The sequence below is a fragment of the Poecilia reticulata genome, linkage group LG1, assembly GCF_000633615.1.
Source record: "Poecilia reticulata strain Guanapo linkage group LG1, Guppy_female_1.0+MT, whole genome shotgun sequence".
In the NCBI taxonomy this organism is placed as follows: domain Eukaryota; kingdom Metazoa; phylum Chordata; class Actinopteri; order Cyprinodontiformes; family Poeciliidae; genus Poecilia; species Poecilia reticulata.
Genome location: NC_024331.1, coordinates 1,210,435 through 1,229,955, shown reverse-complemented (window position 1 = coordinate 1,229,955; position 19,521 = coordinate 1,210,435). Strand labels below are relative to the sequence as shown.

The 19,521-nt window shown below is 37.9% G+C and overlaps 2 protein-coding genes across 8 annotated transcripts in view; both read right to left on the bottom strand.

The window, feature by feature from the left end:
* Positions 1-1,428: 1,428 nt before the first annotated feature.
* alkbh5 (alkB homolog 5, RNA demethylase) lies at positions 1,429-6,767 on the bottom strand. Its single transcript, XM_008404851.2, has 4 exons — positions 5,442-6,767; positions 4,554-4,634; positions 4,351-4,473; positions 1,429-2,292 (listed from the first exon to the last, which is right to left on the bottom strand). The coding sequence occupies exons 1-4, from the start codon at positions 6,152-6,154 to the stop codon at positions 2,133-2,135; spliced, it is 1,077 nt and encodes a 358-aa protein (XP_008403073.1). The 5' UTR covers positions 6,155-6,767; the 3' UTR covers positions 1,429-2,132.
* Positions 6,768-8,250: 1,483 nt separating this feature from the next.
* Positions 8,251-19,521, bottom strand: part of myo15ab (myosin XVAb) — a 74,300-nt gene continuing 63,029 nt past the window's right edge. For all 7 annotated transcript variants that reach the window (XM_017307148.1, XM_017307160.1, XM_017307157.1 and 4 more), the window contains 16 exons: positions 18,546-18,751; positions 18,358-18,476; positions 18,004-18,073; positions 17,854-17,926; positions 16,268-16,341; positions 14,700-14,782; positions 14,441-14,571; positions 14,251-14,345; positions 12,633-12,710; positions 12,457-12,553; positions 10,700-10,860; positions 10,478-10,611; positions 9,912-10,045; positions 9,059-9,192; positions 8,804-8,944; positions 8,251-8,724 (listed from right to left, as the gene is read on the bottom strand). In XM_017307148.1, the coding sequence (XP_017162637.1) occupies positions 8,623-8,724; positions 8,804-8,944; positions 9,059-9,192; positions 9,912-10,045; positions 10,478-10,611; positions 10,700-10,860; positions 12,457-12,553; positions 12,633-12,710; positions 14,251-14,345; positions 14,441-14,571; positions 14,700-14,782; positions 16,268-16,341; positions 17,854-17,926; positions 18,004-18,073; positions 18,358-18,476; positions 18,546-18,751 (1,832 nt within the window). In that variant the 3' untranslated portion in view covers positions 8,251-8,622. The remainder of the gene's footprint in view (positions 8,725-8,803; positions 8,945-9,058; positions 9,193-9,911; positions 10,046-10,477; positions 10,612-10,699; positions 10,861-12,456; positions 12,554-12,632; positions 12,711-14,250; positions 14,346-14,440; positions 14,572-14,699; positions 14,783-16,267; positions 16,342-17,853; positions 17,927-18,003; positions 18,074-18,357; positions 18,477-18,545; positions 18,752-19,521) is intronic.

The window sequence follows — 19,521 nt, the reverse complement described above, 5'->3', positions numbered from 1 at the left end:
AATATCTTTCCATTACATGTAACACTAATAAAATCCATCCATCCATTTTCTGTACACCCTTGTCCCTTAGTGGGGTCAGGAGGGTTGCTGGTTTCACTGTTGTACTGAGGCAAAAAAAAGTGTAAAAGAGGAAGTGTTGTGAATTTGGAAGTACACTGTTTAAATATCCATCCATTTTCTTTACACCCTTGTCCCTCAGTGGGGTCGGGAGGGGTGCTGGTGCCTATCTCCGGCTAACGTTCCGGGCGAGAGGCGAGGTCACCCTGGACAGGTCGTCAGTCTGTCACAGAGCAACACAGAGACAGACAGGACAAACAACCATGCACACACACACTCACACCTAGGGACAATTTGGAGAGGCCAATTAACCTGACAGTCACGTTTTTGGACTGTGGTAGGAAACTGGAGTACCTGGAGAAAACCCACCATGCACAGGGAGAACATGCAAACTCCATGCAGAAAGACCAGGGCTGGGAATCAAACCCAGAACCTTCTTGCTGCAAGGCAACAGCTCTACCAACTGTGCCATTGTGCAGCCATGCCTGTTTAAATATAACAACAAAAAAACAACTTTTTTTACCCTAAAGGGATCAACATAAAAATTATTTAAAAAAATTCAAATATCCCACTGCACCATCTATTCATTTTCAAATTATTCATGTTGTATTTCATGCTATCTACTGTAAATTCCACATAGTGCACAAATGACGCAAATAGGGATCTAAGAAACTACCAACCAGGTTAGGTCTTTATTTTCAAACATTTTTTAAATTAACATGATGCGCACATCCTGTATTCATTTAATAACTGTCCCAATTTTTCTTACATTTGATTTGACTCAAGTCTGAATAGTGACATGCAAAAAACAAAGGAAAAAAAAGCCCTAAAAAACAACAAAACCACTCAGTGGGATTATTTGTGCACCTCTATTCAAGTTAAACTCTCTAACCCTAACCCAAGCTAAGTTTTTATCTGGTGAACAAGCCGATTCCCCAGACTTAAAAAAAATTCTGAATACTGATTTGAGTTAAGGATCCCATACTGGACTTTCAACATAGAACAATCCAGATGCATTATCATCTATCTACATTTTGACAAGACATTTGTGTATACACTGCATTTCCCACTCTTTATCCCATGCTTGGTTTGTGAAGAAAATCTTCAACTAAATTCTGAAATGCAGCAGAGTTTCACTCATTCCATTTTTAGAAAGCAATTTATCCAGTGACCTGAGATTTTTTTTCATGTGTAACTCTAGACTAACCTAGACTAAGTTGCACCTTTTCCAAATACGGGTATCAGTAATAAACAGATGTTTGTTTACACAGCAAACTGCAAGTGAGCTTGTGAAAATGCAATTTCTTCACCAATTCGTTTTCAGATAGGAAACATACAAATAACATACCAAGTAAAATTCAAACGGCAAAATGAGGAAAAAGTAATTTTATTACGGAACAGGAATGACATGGTTCATGTCAAATGACACAGCAACCTTATACTGAGACAGGACAGTGAAATGTGGCAGCCTTCCATGAAGCATTTGTTTTGCTCCTGCACCACTTCCACTAAACAGCAAGGATGGACTTGCCTGTTACTGAAATCTTAACTGCAAATCTGAACAAAAAGTGAAGATCTGACATTGCCTACTGACAAAAGTAATAGATTTGAAATGTATATGTTGAGAACACAAAAATAAAGAATCAGTCTTCATAAAAGCCCTCCAAATAAAGACTGTACATTAACGTATTGTACATTATGAAGTTAGATTACAGGTTGGGATTCTTTTGTACAAGTTCATACGTACATGTTCTTTTCAATTCTCAAGGTAGAAAAAATACATGCCTTTTCTGCTCTTCTATTAACATAAAGAAATGTTTAATTTAAACTAACTAAACTGTTTAACAACAGACTTTTACTGTAGTGAGCAAGTTACGGTCTATTATAAGCAGCAGAAAAGCCAGTACACTCAAGCTTTTCTTGACTCAAATCAAAACTGAAACCTAATGGTTGTTCTTGAACCAGAATACACTGGACCGTTAAAATAATAACTGATCAAATAAAGTTACAATACTGACATACATATAAAGGAGTAGGGATATTTTAGTATGTGAGCGTGCCTGTAAAAGAGGCAGTCAGTGGCGCCTCATTTTGACTTTGCGCCCTGAGCTCTCCTGGTGTTTGTCGAGGTCTTCATCACGTCTCCGGTAGTTCTCTGAGCTGGCGCTATGGTGACGGTGGCGGGACAGCGAAGGATGTCTATTCTCCTCCTTATCCATCTCCAGAACCCTTGGCCTGGTTTGCAGGGGAAAAAAAGGTACATGTTGATCTACTTTTGTCATACTCAGGACAGTTCAGCATAGTACCTTAAATGATGATACATTTAGATTACCAATATATAAAAAAAGGTTTACCAGGATATATGCACTTTAAAAATATCGAAAGAAATTACCCATTTTCTACAAGTTATCAATCAGGTTCTATTCAAGTGATTTCTTTGATTCTACACAGGAAATCACTTGATCAATGCTGTGGGCTCAAGAAACTGAACCAAAAATGCAGATTAATTTATTCATGATTGAACAAGGTTGAATCATGAACCCTTGAACCTTGTGTTTTTAACACAAGGGCAAATTAGTTTGGATAACTTTTTTCCTTTAAAATACATCTTTAACAAACTTATTTTTGTACTCGGGTTAAGAACATTTCCCTACTGCACAGGTACAAGGTAATCCGTCAAACCCTATACATCATCACCAACCAAGTTTTTCCTCACCCAGCTAAAATCTGGAATCTACTCCAACGATCCTTCAGTATAACTGGATTACATTTGTATGCAGAATTGAAACAAACTTTATAGGAATGCGTTTATATGGATTATAGCCTTCACAAGCACTTTGAGTTGCCTTGTTGCTGAACATGTGCTATATAAATAAAATTACCTTACCTTACAAAAAAAAAATCTAAAATGACTGAAAACAGTGGTTTTAAAGAAAACTGTTACTTTGTACCTTTGTACTTTGGCCACTTGTTACACTTTGTTTCGGCCATAAAAAGAACCAATTTGCACAAACCCAAACTGAAAACTTATAATTTTTATAAATTTTACACTTCCATTCATTGTGTAGAATAAAGACATGTGACTATGCAAATAATAAATCATATCTACCAGTAGACCTCTCAGTTCTTTTGGTTTGATCTGGAGTTGATCTCTAACATTTCACAGGAATCAACTCGGCCAAATGGTTAAAATATCAAGTAATGGAAATACAGTTCATTATAAGATTCTTAAAAATGCCTTAATTTATTTTTATTTGTTTTATCTCTACATTTGATCAAATCTACTCAACATAAATAATCACAATCACAACGATTATAGACCTGTTGCCCTGACAACAAACATAATGAAGGCCCACCTCAGTCAGCAGACAAGCACATACCAAGACCCCCTGATATGTGCTTGTCTGCTTTGAGACGCCATCATACACCTGCTTCAACAAACCCACTGTCATCTGCACTGTGAGGATCATGTTTTTTGATTTTTCTAGAACATTTAACACAATTCAGCCTGATCCGCTTTATCCAACTCCAGAAGGCACAAGTGGAGGCCTCAACAATCACATTCGTTGAATTACAATAGACTCTGCAGCTGGTGGGTGAGTCAGAAATGGACAATAGACTGAGTACAGAGAGCTGGTGGACTGCTTTGTGTCATGGTGTGAACAATCATCTCATCTTAAATGTAAACAAAACAATGACCAGTCTATAATAAGGGACAGAGCAGACTGGACTTCCTGAGGAAGCTAAGATCCTTCAAGATTTGCAGCAAGATGCTGCAGATCTTCTGCAGAGAGTGTTGAGAGCATCATCTCTGCTGCTGTCATCTGTTGGAGCAGCAGCATCAGAGCCAGAGACCTAAAAAGGTTCAACAGCCTGATAAAGAAGGTTGGTTCTGTCCTGGGACAATTGTGGAATCTCTGGAGATGATGATGCAAAGAAGAAGGATTCTTCATAAAATCAAGAAAATTATGGACAACCCTGATCATCCTCTATACTAAACTGTCTTGGGCAAATGGAGTGTTTTCAGTCAGGGGGTTCTTCAGATTTGCCACTGCAAGAGATCTTTCTTGCCAACAACCACCACTATCTACAGTAGGTCTTTACTTAAATGAGTTACACCAATATTTCATTTCACTTTGGGATCAGTAAATTATTGTTCAATTGAATTTGAATTGAAGTACAGGGATAACAAAACTGCTCATTTCAAAGGTATTTATCAGGGTAGAAATTTGCGAACTATTTTCATCCTTGCAGTCCTTCATAGAGATCACCTGGATAAGTGGGTGTAAATACCTGTGAGCAGCATCCGGATCTGCTTTTCGATGAGAGCGTTTGGCTTTTAGAGGAGCAGATCTCAGGGCAGGAGACGAACTTAAAGGGCTGTCTGAGTCCAAACGAGGTGCATCAGGTTTAGTTCTGACAAAAGATAAAGATTTGAATGAAAGCCCATTTGACCCGAACAAATGGTGCCTTTTAAAACTAGAACACCGACTCACTTTCTGAGGATGATTACTGCACGTCTCTCCTTGATGTCCTGAGGTCTGATGCAATGAGTGATGTCATCAGCAGCATAGCCACTACAAATGAAAGAAAAACATTTTTGTTACCACGAAATCTGCTCTGATCAACTGTGTCGCGGAAAAGTATAAATTTTTTCCACATTGTCACATTACAATCGCAAATGTCATTGTATTTTAGTAAGATTAAAAATCCAAAGAAGAAAATATAAATCTACTAAATTTGATTATTAAACAATACACAATAACCAGACTGATGGAATGCCTCTTGTGGCATTTTTCATAGAGACTGAAAGTTCTGTAGCCTCCAAAAAAACAACATCTATTTTATGCAGTTAAAAGTTAGTTTGGTATAGGGTGTAGCTAATGTGCAAACAAAAAAATCAAGGTAATCACAAACATACCGCGCCTATATAAAAAAAAAACAGAAAAAAGGCCTGATGCTACGTTGTGAAAAATAAAAAGACTAATGGGATTAAATTGTCCATCTTAAAAGAAACTATGACTGTTGTAACTTTATAGACCAAAAATGTCAAAAGAAATTCATAAGGAACTCTGACATCAATTTTCTTCCCCTCTACCCTGAGAAGAAAACATTTGTTTAAAAATCATGATATTTCTAAAGAAAATAAGAACCAAATAGTTTTCTATTCCGCTCCGACAAAAGAAATTAAGACATTAATTCCATAATTATGTATGAAGTTTTCCCTGTACTGACTTTTTGCAAAATAAATTCAACACCTAACATCTCAATGAAATACATAATCTGTGGTTCTAACTAAGTGGACAAAAATGAAAAAAGGGATATGAATACTTTTGCCAGACACAATACATGAAGACATCTGATAAATGAGGTGAGCTGCTCACCTCAGTACTGTGACGCTCCCTCTCCTCACAGGCAGGACAAACACCGGCTCTGACACCCGGATGGGTTTGAATTGGAAGCGACAACCAAAGCACAGCGCGCTGTCACTGAAGAAGGACACAGACACAATGGGCCGTGCAAAGATGTGCAGGGGATCCACGTGGGACACGATGCATCCACCTGGCTGATAATCATTGATGACCGCACTGTTGACGAAACCCTCGGGGATCACCCCGTTGGACACCAGCCGGTTGATCACCAGCTCATGAACCCAGCTAGGGATTTCGTCTACCTCTCCTTTGCGGTACAGCCGCTCTTGACCCGGTCCGCGCTTCTCCAGCTGGGCTCCGTACGTGTACCCCTCGCCAAAGAAGTACTTGTTCCGGAGGGGCGCTCTATCCACCGTGTGCTCCCGATACAGTCCAGCCTCTGCTTTGGCCACTACTTCATCGATCATCTCCTCGATGCGGGCGCACTCCTCCGGGGTGAATATGCTCAGCTGTACAACGCTACTCCTGACCCGGCGGGCTTCTTGCTCCCGGAGGTCAGAACTATCGTCGCTGTGCTCGTATTCATCGTCGTCCGACTCTCGATACTTCCGCTTTCGACCCTTCCCGCTGCCGTTGCTCGCTCGGTATTTGTTCCCGTAGTCGTCCCGGTGCGGAGTCATGGACTTTAGCTTCTCTCTTAGGTCAGAGAATCCGCTGGCTGCCATGTCGGCCAAAAATAATATGACCGCCGCGTTGCAAAAATAAAGGTTCCAAATTACACACAAAAAACTAGCCTCAATGCTGCATTTCAGCACAAATTTACAACAGTTCGTTTGTTATGGACAAACTAGACCTGAATAAAATTACAAGAGTCAATTAACTCGCATAGCAACAAGCGCACAAAAGTAGCTCATGTTAGCTATGGCTCCTAGCTCAGTCTTTGCTTTGAAGCCTTACTCTTTTGTAACTATTCTTTTACATTTCATATATCCCGTATTTCAGAAACGAACAAAGAAGTTATATACTGCGTCATCACCACTCTGCGTCCAGCTAAGGCAGAGATGAGGCTAACGCTGTTAGCTGATAGCTTGTTAGCCCGGCTAGCCTGGCTTGGCCACTCCGTCGCCGCTTGGAAATACTGACAAAACACGCAGCGACATGTCACCACCAAAATTCCCAACCTGGATATTTTTGAGCTTCCTCCAATGACGCTTGAAATAAGTAGAGCCAGAAACTATATTGTTAAATGAGCACAAAGCTAAATACGCCTTCTCAGTCAGTCTAGAAGTACAAGGCTGAAAATAAACTCGTGTAACCTACGGAGGGTTTGCGCATGCTCATTGTAGATTTGTAGGAGGAACTCTGGGTTCCAAATTCAATGTTGCTAATTTTGTCCCGCTTACCTTCCAACTAGCCACCAGTACAGTTAACTTAGAAAATAGATATCTTTTGTTTCTGGATTATTGATTACACGAATGTTTCTAAAAAAAAGTTTTGAAAAGACTGTTATGCTAAAAAAACGTCTTCAGGGTTAAGCGCATTTTCATGAATATGTGAAATATTAAAATAGTCAGAGTTCTTAGTTCTTTTATGTCCATTTTTAGAATAAGTGCAAAAGTTCAAAATTAAGCTAAGTCAGATATTTTTGGAGTGGTCGCTGGTCCAGACTGAAATATGGAACTTTCTCAAAATTAGCTTTGAAGTTATCTTTTAATTTGACCAAAAATATTTCCTTGAGGATTTAAAATGGCCTTTTGCAATGGTTCAAGCCAGAGTCCCTACTTTATTTTCAAAGAGAGTTTTGTAGAAATAGCCTTCCATGCTCAAAGAACTGGGAAACATTACAAAAATAAATCATCACAATAGCAGCAGAATGGATGAGCAATGGAATCATAGGATGGATGGCTGATTGATGAATCCATATTCAACATCTAAAAGTTCCATCAGTCCATCCAGACTTGGTTTATTTTTAATTATTCAATATGCACAGGAACAGTTTAGGGATTTCAGTTTATAATAATTTACAGATAGTTGTACAAAGCAAATAGAACATTGAGATTTTTAATATCTCCCCCAGCCATTTTGTGTTGTTTCAAAAATAAAAAAAAAAGCCCAGCAGCCTCCAACGAAGAAAGTAACCCATGTTAAAAATTTGATTTGCTCTTTCACTACTTACAGATTATCATTCTGGGAGAGGTGGCTACAGTGTCACAATTTCCATCTTGAAGAGGGTGTCAAAGAAACACGGCTTCTTTTCTATGTTTTATGAAATTCAGTTCACAATATAACTGTACTGGGCTGTATCCTGATGAAAAAGCAAAATATCACCAAAATATTTTTAAAAATTATTGTTCCAACACTGAATCAACAAGAATCTTTTTTGAATCTTTTTTGCTCAATCTTTTAGCTACAAGCCTACAAATATCTCTCAGATTAATCTGCTCCATAATCTTGGAAAACATATGCAAGTCTTTGATCTTTTATGCACATTTAGTTATAAGATTAAAAAAACAAATTATAAAATTTTATTACACTAGACGCCAATGTGTTCTTTTCTTGAAACTGCAACAAAGTGAGACATTGCCATAGATCATCCTAAAATTTAAACTCTTAAGTGTCACAGCAGTAACTGAATCTTGCATAACAGCTACGAGCTTAACACTGTTAATACAAGTTTTGCATGTAAAACAGCAGATCTACATCCTAGTAAATAATATTAGAAAAGTGTCAATAAAATTGTTGATGTTTCTGTAAAAAAATGTAAATAAAGATATAGCAAAAACATTCATTAGATTTAATGAGCAAGTCAGTGGGTCTGTTCATGCTTTTATTTTTTTCCTGAAAAATATTTGTTTTACAAAATATATCAACTCTTATTTACAAATCATTACCAATCATACAAATAACATAAAAGCATAAAACTGATTAACTATAAAACATTTAAAGATGCCAAAGATATCTGCTGAAAACACAACAGTGAGTGAATCTATAAATTCTCACAAAGAATAAGATGGAGGATCCAAATCTATCACTCAGCTGTGTTTTTCTGTAACTTCAGAGAAATAATCCAGTAAAAACTGGAATGACTTCCTGTCACTGTGAAAACTACATAACAAACCACTGAAGGAGAGCGGAGGTAGCTATGTGTACATGTGCAGAAACATTTGTGCATAATATGAAACATGTGCACACATCACAGCATGGTGATTTCGCTGGGTGGCAGAGTGAGCCTCTTTTCTCTCACAGACATCATATTTTCAACCTGCATGGCAATAACTCGACACAGCTCCAGGCCCTGTAGAGAAAACCAGTCAGCCTTACAGCACCAAGTATCAAACACCAGAATTTACCCAATCCGCTGTCTGCTACCACACCTGCTCCAGCTGCAGCTGAATGACCCGCTGTGTGTTCATGTCCCCCACAGTTAGGTCCACATACGGGTAGCTGGTTCCAGCACTGGGCCTCTGGGTGCGACTGCCCTGCACCTCCACAAGGGGGACGGCTGCCATCAGCTCCTGCACAACAGAGTCAGACTTTACTCTGACAAGAAAGAACAACTTTTCTCCCAGGCTCATGCTAATGATGCCATGAGCCGATCACACAGTGATAAATGTGTGTGTGGTTCTTACATGTGTGTTTTTGTGCAGAAAGTGGAGACCACGTGGGTTAACAGCTAGTATGCAAGGAGCATAGAAGGTGGTGGAGCTGCTGCTGTGGATGTAGAAGAATGAGGAACCAAACATGGGGAACGCACTGATCAGGCCTGCATGCACAGACAGAATGCAACAAAAGGGAACAAAATCATTATTATTATTTTACATACTTTATAATTAAAGTTGATGAAGATTTTGTTTGCCTGAACCATTGTAGGGCCACAAGGCTGGTTTTACCAACTTTTATCCATGTAGGTTCAATTGATGTAAATAAAAAAACTTCCATGAGACTCCATTGTAAAAAGAAACTTTGTTCAGGAGCAACCAGGCCTAAGATATGCTCAACAATAAAAAAAAAAACTACTGTAGTAAAACCATGTGGCTCTGTCCTCCTCTGCTGCGCCGCCTTCCCTCTACTGAGATTACCCTTTACTTTTTTCCAGTCCTCCAGGGTTGCCACAATGTGAACTTTTCAACAATAAAACTATCCTTTAAAGCAATTTTATTCACAGGATTACTTTACAAAGTCAACACAAACACAATAAAACTATTAGTTAGTTAAATTTTAGCCAAACATTTACTTAATAATGTCAAATAACTAATAAAACAAAATAAGTTTAAACACAAAATAAATACTGATTTTAAGTTTGTATTTGAGTTTTTATCCACAGGCCTGCTATGGTTAGTAAAATTGTACTCAGCTTTAAAAAAAAAAAAAAAAAAGTGTTTAGTCATGTCCAATTTATAAACATTTTATATTTAAGCTATGTGAAAACATTATGGTTTTATTTATATTTTTGAATTTTCTTCCTTTGAGAATAGATCTTACCGAGAAACTGTGCCCTCGCCTGATGTGGACTCAGAGGCTGCACTTGCTGCATGTGCTGTGTTGCCATGGTAACCCACTGCTGTGGGGGCTGCTTTTTGAAGAGAGGTGCAGCAATGTACTCCGATAGCTCGTGTCTGGAAGACGGAGGACAAGAACAACAACGTCAGATAAACAGAAGCTGCCTCGCTCTGTGGCTTCAGACATTTCTCAAAAACTGTTTTATACAACTCAATGAGCTGCTCTGTGTTTTGCTCTGTGACAGGCAGTGATAAGTGCATAAAATATATAGCTTTTTCATAGTTGACAGTGCGTAAAAAAAAGACATCCAGTTGAAGCACAACAGCTCAGCCTATTTAGGCTACTGAACTCCTCCAAGTACAGTAAAGTCAGAATTTTTCACTTTAATTTACTCACAAACAAACAAGAAGAAACTTCAATATTTCAGAGACTGAAAAAGACTTTACAAGGGGACTAAGTCCATAACCAAAAAGTTAAATAAAATATTAAACATTTAAAAAGTACTTTGGGATGTTTGTAAATGAGCGTTAATAACTCTTGTTGCTCACATGCTGGGAGTATAGATGTTGTCCTTGGCTCTATGCTGCAAAGCAGCCAGTTTTGACATTTGGTGGAACTGTTGATCGCTCACTTTTCCATGTGAGAGAACATTTAGCAGGCCTTTCTGGTAGTCTGGAAGGATCTGAAAAATATCCACAAAACCTGAGTTACACACATAACAACAAATAACAAAATATGTGTGTGGAATGAGAGAAAATCATTTTTAGTACCTGGTTATATTGCATGGCCACACTCAGCTCATTCTCGAACCTGAGCGACTGAGTCCAGACAACTCGCCGGAACCACAGACTGTAGCCTGAGTCGACTGCCTCTGCCTCTGTGGCAACGTCCAGGATGTACTCATTCTTGTTCAAAGGTCGAACATTCTGACCTGAGCTCACCCAGTTACACAGAGATTGGTTTGTTATTTCATGTATTTTTTAATATTTACTGCAGTAGGAATTACTCAATTTCTTAACCAGCAGAGCCACCAGACTGAGCTGTCCCCAACAAAACAGTGCCATCCATCTGTGGTCTCATGGAGTAATCCAGAATTTCAGCTTGATAGGTTGTTATCTATTACATTCTAAAAGTTTAGAACAAACTAGAACAGAAAACAACGCGAGTTATGAACAAGTAGCTTTGTGCATGTCTTATATATATTATATATCATGGATTATATGAAGATTCATCATCATACAAAAAGTTTGCATAACAATATTTCAGATTAATTAATTTTTATTATAATGTGCTCCATTCTTGTCGGGGTAGAGATGCAGTGGGAAGGTCTGCATGGTGGAGACCTAGGTAGGAGGGAATGAGGGATTAGGGATTTTTTTTTAGGGATTTTTTTTTCTGTATTTCATTATTAGTTTTGGTTTATGTTGTATAAATGTGACATGTCTGACTCATTTGTATCTACAGGCTCTCACCTATGATTTTCTGTGGTATATATACATTTTATTTCATTTTCCCTTTGGGATCAATAAAATATGTTTGAATTTAATCAAATTTGAATTGTAAAGCACAGGTGTACTTCAAGATGAACCTCGGCATTAATGTACAAAAATTCATATATTATTTTAAGTGTAGTGACATAAAAACATGTCACTTCTCTTATTCAATCATAAATTATGAACATTTTTAAGTGATAGATGGAAAGACCATGGAAAGTTTATTGAGTTGCTGAATTTAAATGGGTTTAAATTGCATCTATGTTTTGCTGGAACTGTTAGATTGAAAGTCAAATGATGCAGTTTTTTTTAATTAAAACTTTTGCATTTTCTTTGTACAAACTTCACAGCATTTCAGTTTATAAACATTTAGCTGTTCTCACAAGCATATTAGCAAACTGAAATAATGCAATAATATCCAAAAATACATAATAGTGATGCTTCTTCTGCAAATTAAAGCTTATTAATAACTCTCTGACTTTCTGAAGCTCCATTACAAATTTCATTTGTTCTTTTTCCACTTATTTTTAATTAATTATCTGGATATTTAAAGAGGACTGCTTTTGACAGATAGATTCAGTCATAAGGTTTAGAAATAGTTCATTACATACAGTTGAGCCCAAAATTATTCATACAAATGGGAAAATGATTAAGTAATCTTTTAACTTTACCAACACACTTCTTCTGACTATCAACATTTCGTACTGGCTCAGCCAGAGTCCTGCCTTAATCTGACATGTAGTCTTTGCCATCACCCAAATCTGGATTTGAAGCTCATCCCCAAAGAAAAATCCTTTCAGTGGAAACATGCCAAAAGCTGTAGAAGGTTTCTAATTGCTGCATTACATATAAATATGTTTGCTCTTTTTTAGATGGATGTAAATCATTTAACATGACATTTTAAAATCAAATTAAAAAAACATACAATTATTTGTATCTCACATTACATTGATATATTATCTGTTGAGAAATCCTGTCTCGTTTTCTTTCAGGCACTTCTGTAACATTTTAAATCAAAATCTGACTGCGCATACCTCTGTTGGTGACTAAAAATATGGCATATTCTTCGATGGCTTCTAGTGTGTGTAATCCCATTTCATAGCACAACTCTTCAATCACCTCCAGGGCAACCTGAAAAACGGATACCTCAGTCAATCCCAGCCCGCCCACACTAATGCACCACACTGATCATCACCTGCTGAGAACTTACAGTACAAGTTTTGATTTTCACATGGCGTTCGATGCCTCCAGGGAAGAGAAACAGCTGACGTTTTGAACTGCGTCCCGCCTGAGGAAACACAAGCGTTCACATGGTATTTGTGGTAGATAAGCTAAAAATGACTCACTTGTTAGGACTGCAGAATCATAAGGTTATAAAAAATGGTGCTCAAGTGTATGTAAGAAAAAAGAAACCAAGTCTTCAGGAAGACCACATTTTACTTTTCTTTTTCTTTCTCTTCACTTATCTTCATGTTTCTTTGGTCATAATAAACTTTAAAACAGCTTCCAAACCCATATTTAGGCAAAATCAAAATAGCTAATTTGTTTTTCCAAGTGCAACTGAAGAAAACTGTGGATTTATTTGGAAATATTGTCCATTAAAGAGCATTCCATGCCCCAATGAGTTTGCACAAAATTCACACTAACTGTCCTTTTAATTGGGTGTATAAATAACATGAAATAAATAAGCAACAACCTTTCCCAAAATCAAATGTTCTAATAACTGTTTAATTACAAAATCTAACAGTGGTTAAGACTTCTTCTTAAAATGGATGACTTATGGCCAGATAGCGACATGGCGTACCGGGCCTTCTTGTCATCCTTGACAGGTGTGCTGGACAATGTCCCTCTCGGAAAAGCCGTTATTTCGCTATCGGGCTTGTCCTAATGGGGCAATCCCTAAACCTTGTGGTGGACACCGGCAGTAAGGGATGCGGTCAAGCCGAAGAAGAAGTCCTATCAAGCCTGGCTAGCTTGTAGAACCACACTGTTTGCTTCTGTGAGGACATGAATTAGTTCATGGCCTTGCCAAATGAGTTCAGCGAGGCCATGCAGAAGAACTTTTGGTTGACATTAAAGCAATTCTGGCAAACCGTCCTACACCTCTGAAGCAGTGCTTTGCCATCACTGTTTAGGGGGGTGGAGAGCTACTGACCTTGATGGAGGATCTTGTCATTTAGTGGAAGAAGACTTGGAGAATTTTCTCAATTGCACCATTGGGACACATTCAGCACTCAGGCTAAAGTTTCAATGGCGGTCAAAAATCTAGATGGTGGCAGAGTCTCAGAGGTGGATGGGATCTGCCCCGAGGGCCTCAGGTCTCTGAATGTTGTGGGGTTGTTATGACTGACATGCCTCTTTAACATGCTGAAATGGTTGTGTAACAGTACACATGTGTTGTTGCCCTAGAAAAGGCTTTCAACACACAGCTGTGGGGTGTCCTCCAGGTATACGGAGGCCGGTGCCCTTTGTTCCCAAGCTTAAAAAAAGACTAGTCTGAAGAAAGTACACATTTAGAAACTTTGCTATATGTATCTGTCAGTTCTTCCTTTTACAACACATAACTTGGATTAATTAAATTAAAAAAAAGAAACATTTTATTTCATTGGTTATATATTAAACTATTAAAAACTAATTTCCACTAGTAATAAATAGTAATACGAAATTGCGTTTATACTGTATGTAGATAGTAAAAGTGAATGTATTAGAATACTCCTTCATAATTCAGATCTGTCCTTTTGACACTTACTTGATTCTGCATTTGTGTATATAAAATAAGGATTTCAATTGTTTGGCCTAAAAGCAGATAAATTAATGGAGGCACCAACCATCATGGCTTTCAGCTCCATGCTGTTGGGTGGAACAATCCGACCGCCGTACACAAACGTCTTCTTCAGATTTTGTTCACATGCTTTAGCTATGCCTGAAAAAAAGTGCAGTACATATTTCACACTGATTGCAACATTTGCAGCATACTCCCACTTGATATTAGTGTTTTTTTTGTTGTTTTTTTTTTACCTTGATACGGTGCTCCTGCACTTCGAGAAGCCTGCTGCAAGTGTTTTAACAGAAAAGGCTTGAGGACTTCAGAGCAACGATGGTAGGCAGCCAGGATGTACAGCAGCCTCCAGCCTCGTTGGCAACTATCGCTGCAAAGCACAAGAGAGCACAGAGGTGCTCAAGATCACAGAGGTAATCACCAAAGAGCCAAAAATCTCTTTGGCTCTTTGGTTGGCCACACACAAACTGGGGGTTTGTGTGTGGCCAGCCGACTTACGATTTGGAGCTGGTGTTGGCAGTAAGTTGTTTGAGGAGCTGGCAGTAAGCTTCATCCCTCATCAAGGTGAATTCTCCAATGAGCTGAGGGAGCAAATAAATCACAGCACAAAAAAAAAAACACACAACAAAACACACAAGACTTTAGGTGGAGTTCCTTCCTGCAAAATAATAAAATTAACCTTTGACATCTAATACAATATATCATTCTGTAGCTTAGAAATCTTAGTGTATAAGTTGAACTAGCAGAATGACTGGAACAATCTTTTTGAGGAATGCTCACTTAGTTACATACAGCAGGTAAGTAATCTGTGACAGAACATAAAAAGTCTAAGGGCAAATGAAAAGCATAAGGGAAACAAAATTTGGTCTATAATTAAATTCTTTCAAAGTTTTCAGTTAAGGGAATACAGGAATAGGAGCCACACAAATGCCAGACATAACTTATTATTAGTAGTATAATTAGATGCTGCGTTTAAACACAGGTAAGGAAAGAAAACAGAACATTACTGAATGTTGCCTCATCTCCCCCAGAGATCAGTCTACAAATTTGATAACACTAGTGTTCGGCTGTGTGGTCATTATGGAATAGAGTACAGAATGGGACTCAGCACACAGCCTTGTGGAGTTCCTGTGTTGATGATCATCTGGCTGGATGTGCTGTTTCTCAGTCTGCCTGTTAAAAAGTTCAGAATCAGTGCAGAGGTTGGATGGCAGAGATTGTTGGTGAGCTTAGCTGACCAACAATCTCTAAGCTAAGATTTAGTTAATGAACTAAATCTTAGCTTAGTTCATTAACTAAGCTAAGATTTAGTTAATGAACAGAAGATGTGCACAAAAGTTCCTCTTCTCCGAGTCCTTTCCACCCCTTCATAGGTTACTGTAAATGGGGGAGGTGAGCACTCACTTGACTCATCCCTGTCTACTGACTTGGTGTTGTGGGCCTCAAATCATGCATAGGATTCATTGAATTCATCAAGCAAAGAGTTACTTCTTTTAGACCCTGCCACATCTACAGCCACCATCCAACCAGGATCTGTATTCATTTTGTGTCCCTTTAAAAGCTCTGTGCAGATCGTTCCTTATTTTTTGTAGCCATTGGTGTTGCCTGAGTTATACGCCTTGTAGCAGGTTTGCAGATCCACCACATTAATTGAGGTTTGTCGGGGCTTAAGGCAATGTGTTTGTGAGGAATAATGAGGTCATTACACATGTCTATGTGAATACAGAGGTTTAATGAGGACATGGTGTAGCCTTATAAACCCCCCTGACATTGTGATCCAGTGTGCTTTTCTTCTGTGTGGGAAAATAATTTACTGCTTATATGCTGGCAACAAAGTCTTTAAATTACAATGGTTAAAATCACCAACTATGAACACTGCCCTCTGGGTGTTTGCTTTTCTGTCCTTTAATAAGTTTTTATTACGTCCCAATGCTTCTGTCGGGTTTCTTCGCAGTAGAATGTAAAAAACAGTGAAAGCTGTTGTAAACTTCCTCGATGGGAATAAGGGCCTGCATTTCAGCATCAAGTACTCTGTGGTGTGGGAAATTGATAATGAGCATATTTACCTTAAGGAACATGTTGACCACTTCCTGTTCTGATGAACCCCTGGATGGAGAATCCCCCATGAAGCGCATAATGCCTAGAGATGTTACACCAGGACACACACATACACAAATTAAACATCCCCTCACAATTCATACACATTTTCAGTTAAATACCTGACTAATATTTAATTTATGTAGCTAAATATTTTATTCGTACACTTTATAATCTATCAAAGCCGCTCTGGGGCATTCCCAGCTGATTTTAAGTTTCACTTATTTCAAGAATTAATTTTCCAGTTTAGCTCTACTAATAAACACAATTGTTCACTGGAGACATAGACAAATTTTAGTGGGTGGAAAGTTGTGGACTAATGGATGAATATATGGGGGGCTAAATTTCTATTTCTTTTCTCTTTCCATACCTACCCAGACATACAAATAAAGATATTTTTAAACATTGTGTAGAGATAATTTTTCTGATGAAAAAACATTACACAAAATAAAAACTATCAAATAATAAATGCAACATGTAATACATTTATGGATGTATATTTAAAATATTATTAGTATTTTTTTTATTTCCTTTTTTTATTTCTTTTAACCAGGTAAACCCCGTTGAGATCCAGATCTCATTTTCAAAAGGGACACATTTATATGAGTTAGTTAATGATGAAGCCAGATTGGAAGATTCTTTGACTGCTGGAGTGAAGTGATACCATGTAAACACACACAGACAACCACATAGTGTAAAATATAGTGAATTGTATCAGATAATATTTACAAAAATATGTAAAGACAAATACTTGAAATTTCATCTGCATGAAATCCACACAAATATTTTTTCTTAGCCAAAGGCAACAGGTCAGTTCCTTGGCGGGAATAAGAGGATGAAAGGGATCCAGTTCAGTTCAGGATGAGCACTGTGGTCGTAGGCTTGATCACCTCCTACAGCACTGGAAGAAGTGGTGACAGAGCTCCTGGTTTGGTGTAGGATTAACTTGTCAGTGGTCAGCTTGGCAAATGACAGGATCAGGAAGCTGGGCAGTTACCACTTTCCAAACGCATTATTAGTTGAAGATTTTATTTTAACAAACCGACATCTGTGGCTTTTACGGTACAGTATCTCTCCTCGCCTGGTGAACAAAGGCTAATAAAACCCTGACATAGTACTACCACCAGTCATGTGATAATAAACTACCAGTCTGACCGGTCGTTCAAAAATGTGATTTTATCATCACAGTGAGGTGATGAATTACGAAAAATCAAACATGTGAGAACAAAGACATTGAATGGCGTTTGTTATTGTTTTCTTTTTACATAAAATAAAATTGAGGAAATTTCAAAAACATTTTTAATAAAATAAAAATAAATAATTATTTAAGAAGAGGATTTTTAGGAACCTAATTTCAAACACAAAAATAAAATGGTAAAGGAAAAATGCTCTCAGTAGCAATAATGGAAATGAAAAAAAATTAGCCTGGTTCCATAAATATTCAAGAAACATTTCAAAGGTGCAAATAAAAAGGTACAATATCTCAGGATCCTCTCATTTTGACAATACTGAACCTAAATCATGGAACTGGTGGATTTATTTAGAGACAACTTACACAGGTAGAGATCAGCTGCTACTCGGTTCATAGCTATATCTGTGAACTCTATCAGAGACTCAGTCAGAGGGGTCTGCAAGAACAAATCAGTTGAACAAAATGTCACCTAAACACATTGGATGTTAGCATGTGATAGAAAATAAAAAGCACCTTGGAGAACTTGATCATGTCAGTAGGCTCCCTGAAATCGTTCCTTTTGCCTTTACTCTTCATGGAATCTCTGAGGACAGACGCATCAAAACACCTTTATATTTCAACAACGTTAAAAAACAATGGCACACAAAAAAAACCTGCACTAAAATTACAATTTATGACCTTTAATATAGATGATTATTTATTTGTTTCAAACACTTCTAGAGAAAGGGAACTAGATCTTCTGGTCATTGTGACAAATGCATTTGATTTTTACAGTCCTAACTAACATCTTTTAATGCAAATTGCATCTTTTCCCAATAAAAAGTTTGAACAGCAAGAAAAGAAAAATCGACTTGTTCTCAGTCTCACCCGTGTCCACTCGGTGCCTGTCTGAAGTACTTCTTGGCAAACTCTATCATATCATATTTACTGTCCTGCAGAGCCCTTTCATCAGGTTCTCCATCAGGGAAGCCATCAAGTGAAACTCTCTAAAAGAGAGAGATTAGAAGTGAGTTTGGCAGAAATAAAAAATAAACAACATCTTAGTGTCTGGGAACCTCAATCGTCTGATCTATTTCATGTGCAGCCATGGTGGAGGCCACAGCAACAGCAATGGCTGACGACAAGGCGAACTGGTCAGCTCCGCCTCGAGGCTCTGCCTTTCGGTCCAGCGGCAGCGATAGGAAATCAGGAGGAGCAACAGGGTGGACACACTCTGTGGGGAATGCCCCAGAGCGGCCAAACACGGCTCCAAACTTCCAACCTGACACACAAAAGCAGGAAAGATTTACAGAGAGACACACAATTTCTTCTCATCACTGTCTGATTTCCTCTTACTGCATGTCAGATCATTATCTGCCAATTCCACTCCTGTCTGGGGTTGTGCTGATAACCTTGCAAAAGATGATTTACTGCCGTCATGATGGGCAACACTGTCCTCAGCTGTGCTCGACTCCTTGTTTTTATTTGCAAATAAGCAGCCATTATTTACTGTACCTTCAAGAAGAAGCACTCATACTTCTTGTTTGTATGTTAAAACCACTAAATATTTATGTTCACTACACTAGACGTTTGAGTTATTTTGCATAAGACAAATGGAAAAGTTTCTGGATGTATGAAGCTTGTAGACACATAACCCAATAACTCATATCTGTAATTGCAGGTAAGAGTGTTTCGAAAAAGCACTGAGTCAGAGGAGGTCAATGTAAATACATACTACACGTTTATGTAAAGATTTTGAAACCATACATGACCTTCTGTCAGTCAATCACATAAAATCCCAATCAAATAAATTGAAGTCTGTGGTTGGAAAATAAAAAAAATTTACAAACGTTAAGAGGCAATATACAGTTCTAGCTTTTAGTTTTCAATTCAAACCATGAGGTACCACATAATGATGGCCTCAGTCCCTCTGGTAATAAACTAATTTTATTTTGCATAACATGAAAAATTTCTGACGCCAGGTTTCAAAAATCAAAGGAAAGAAACGGGAATGAGTAATTAATTACAAATACATGTTTAAACACACTTTTA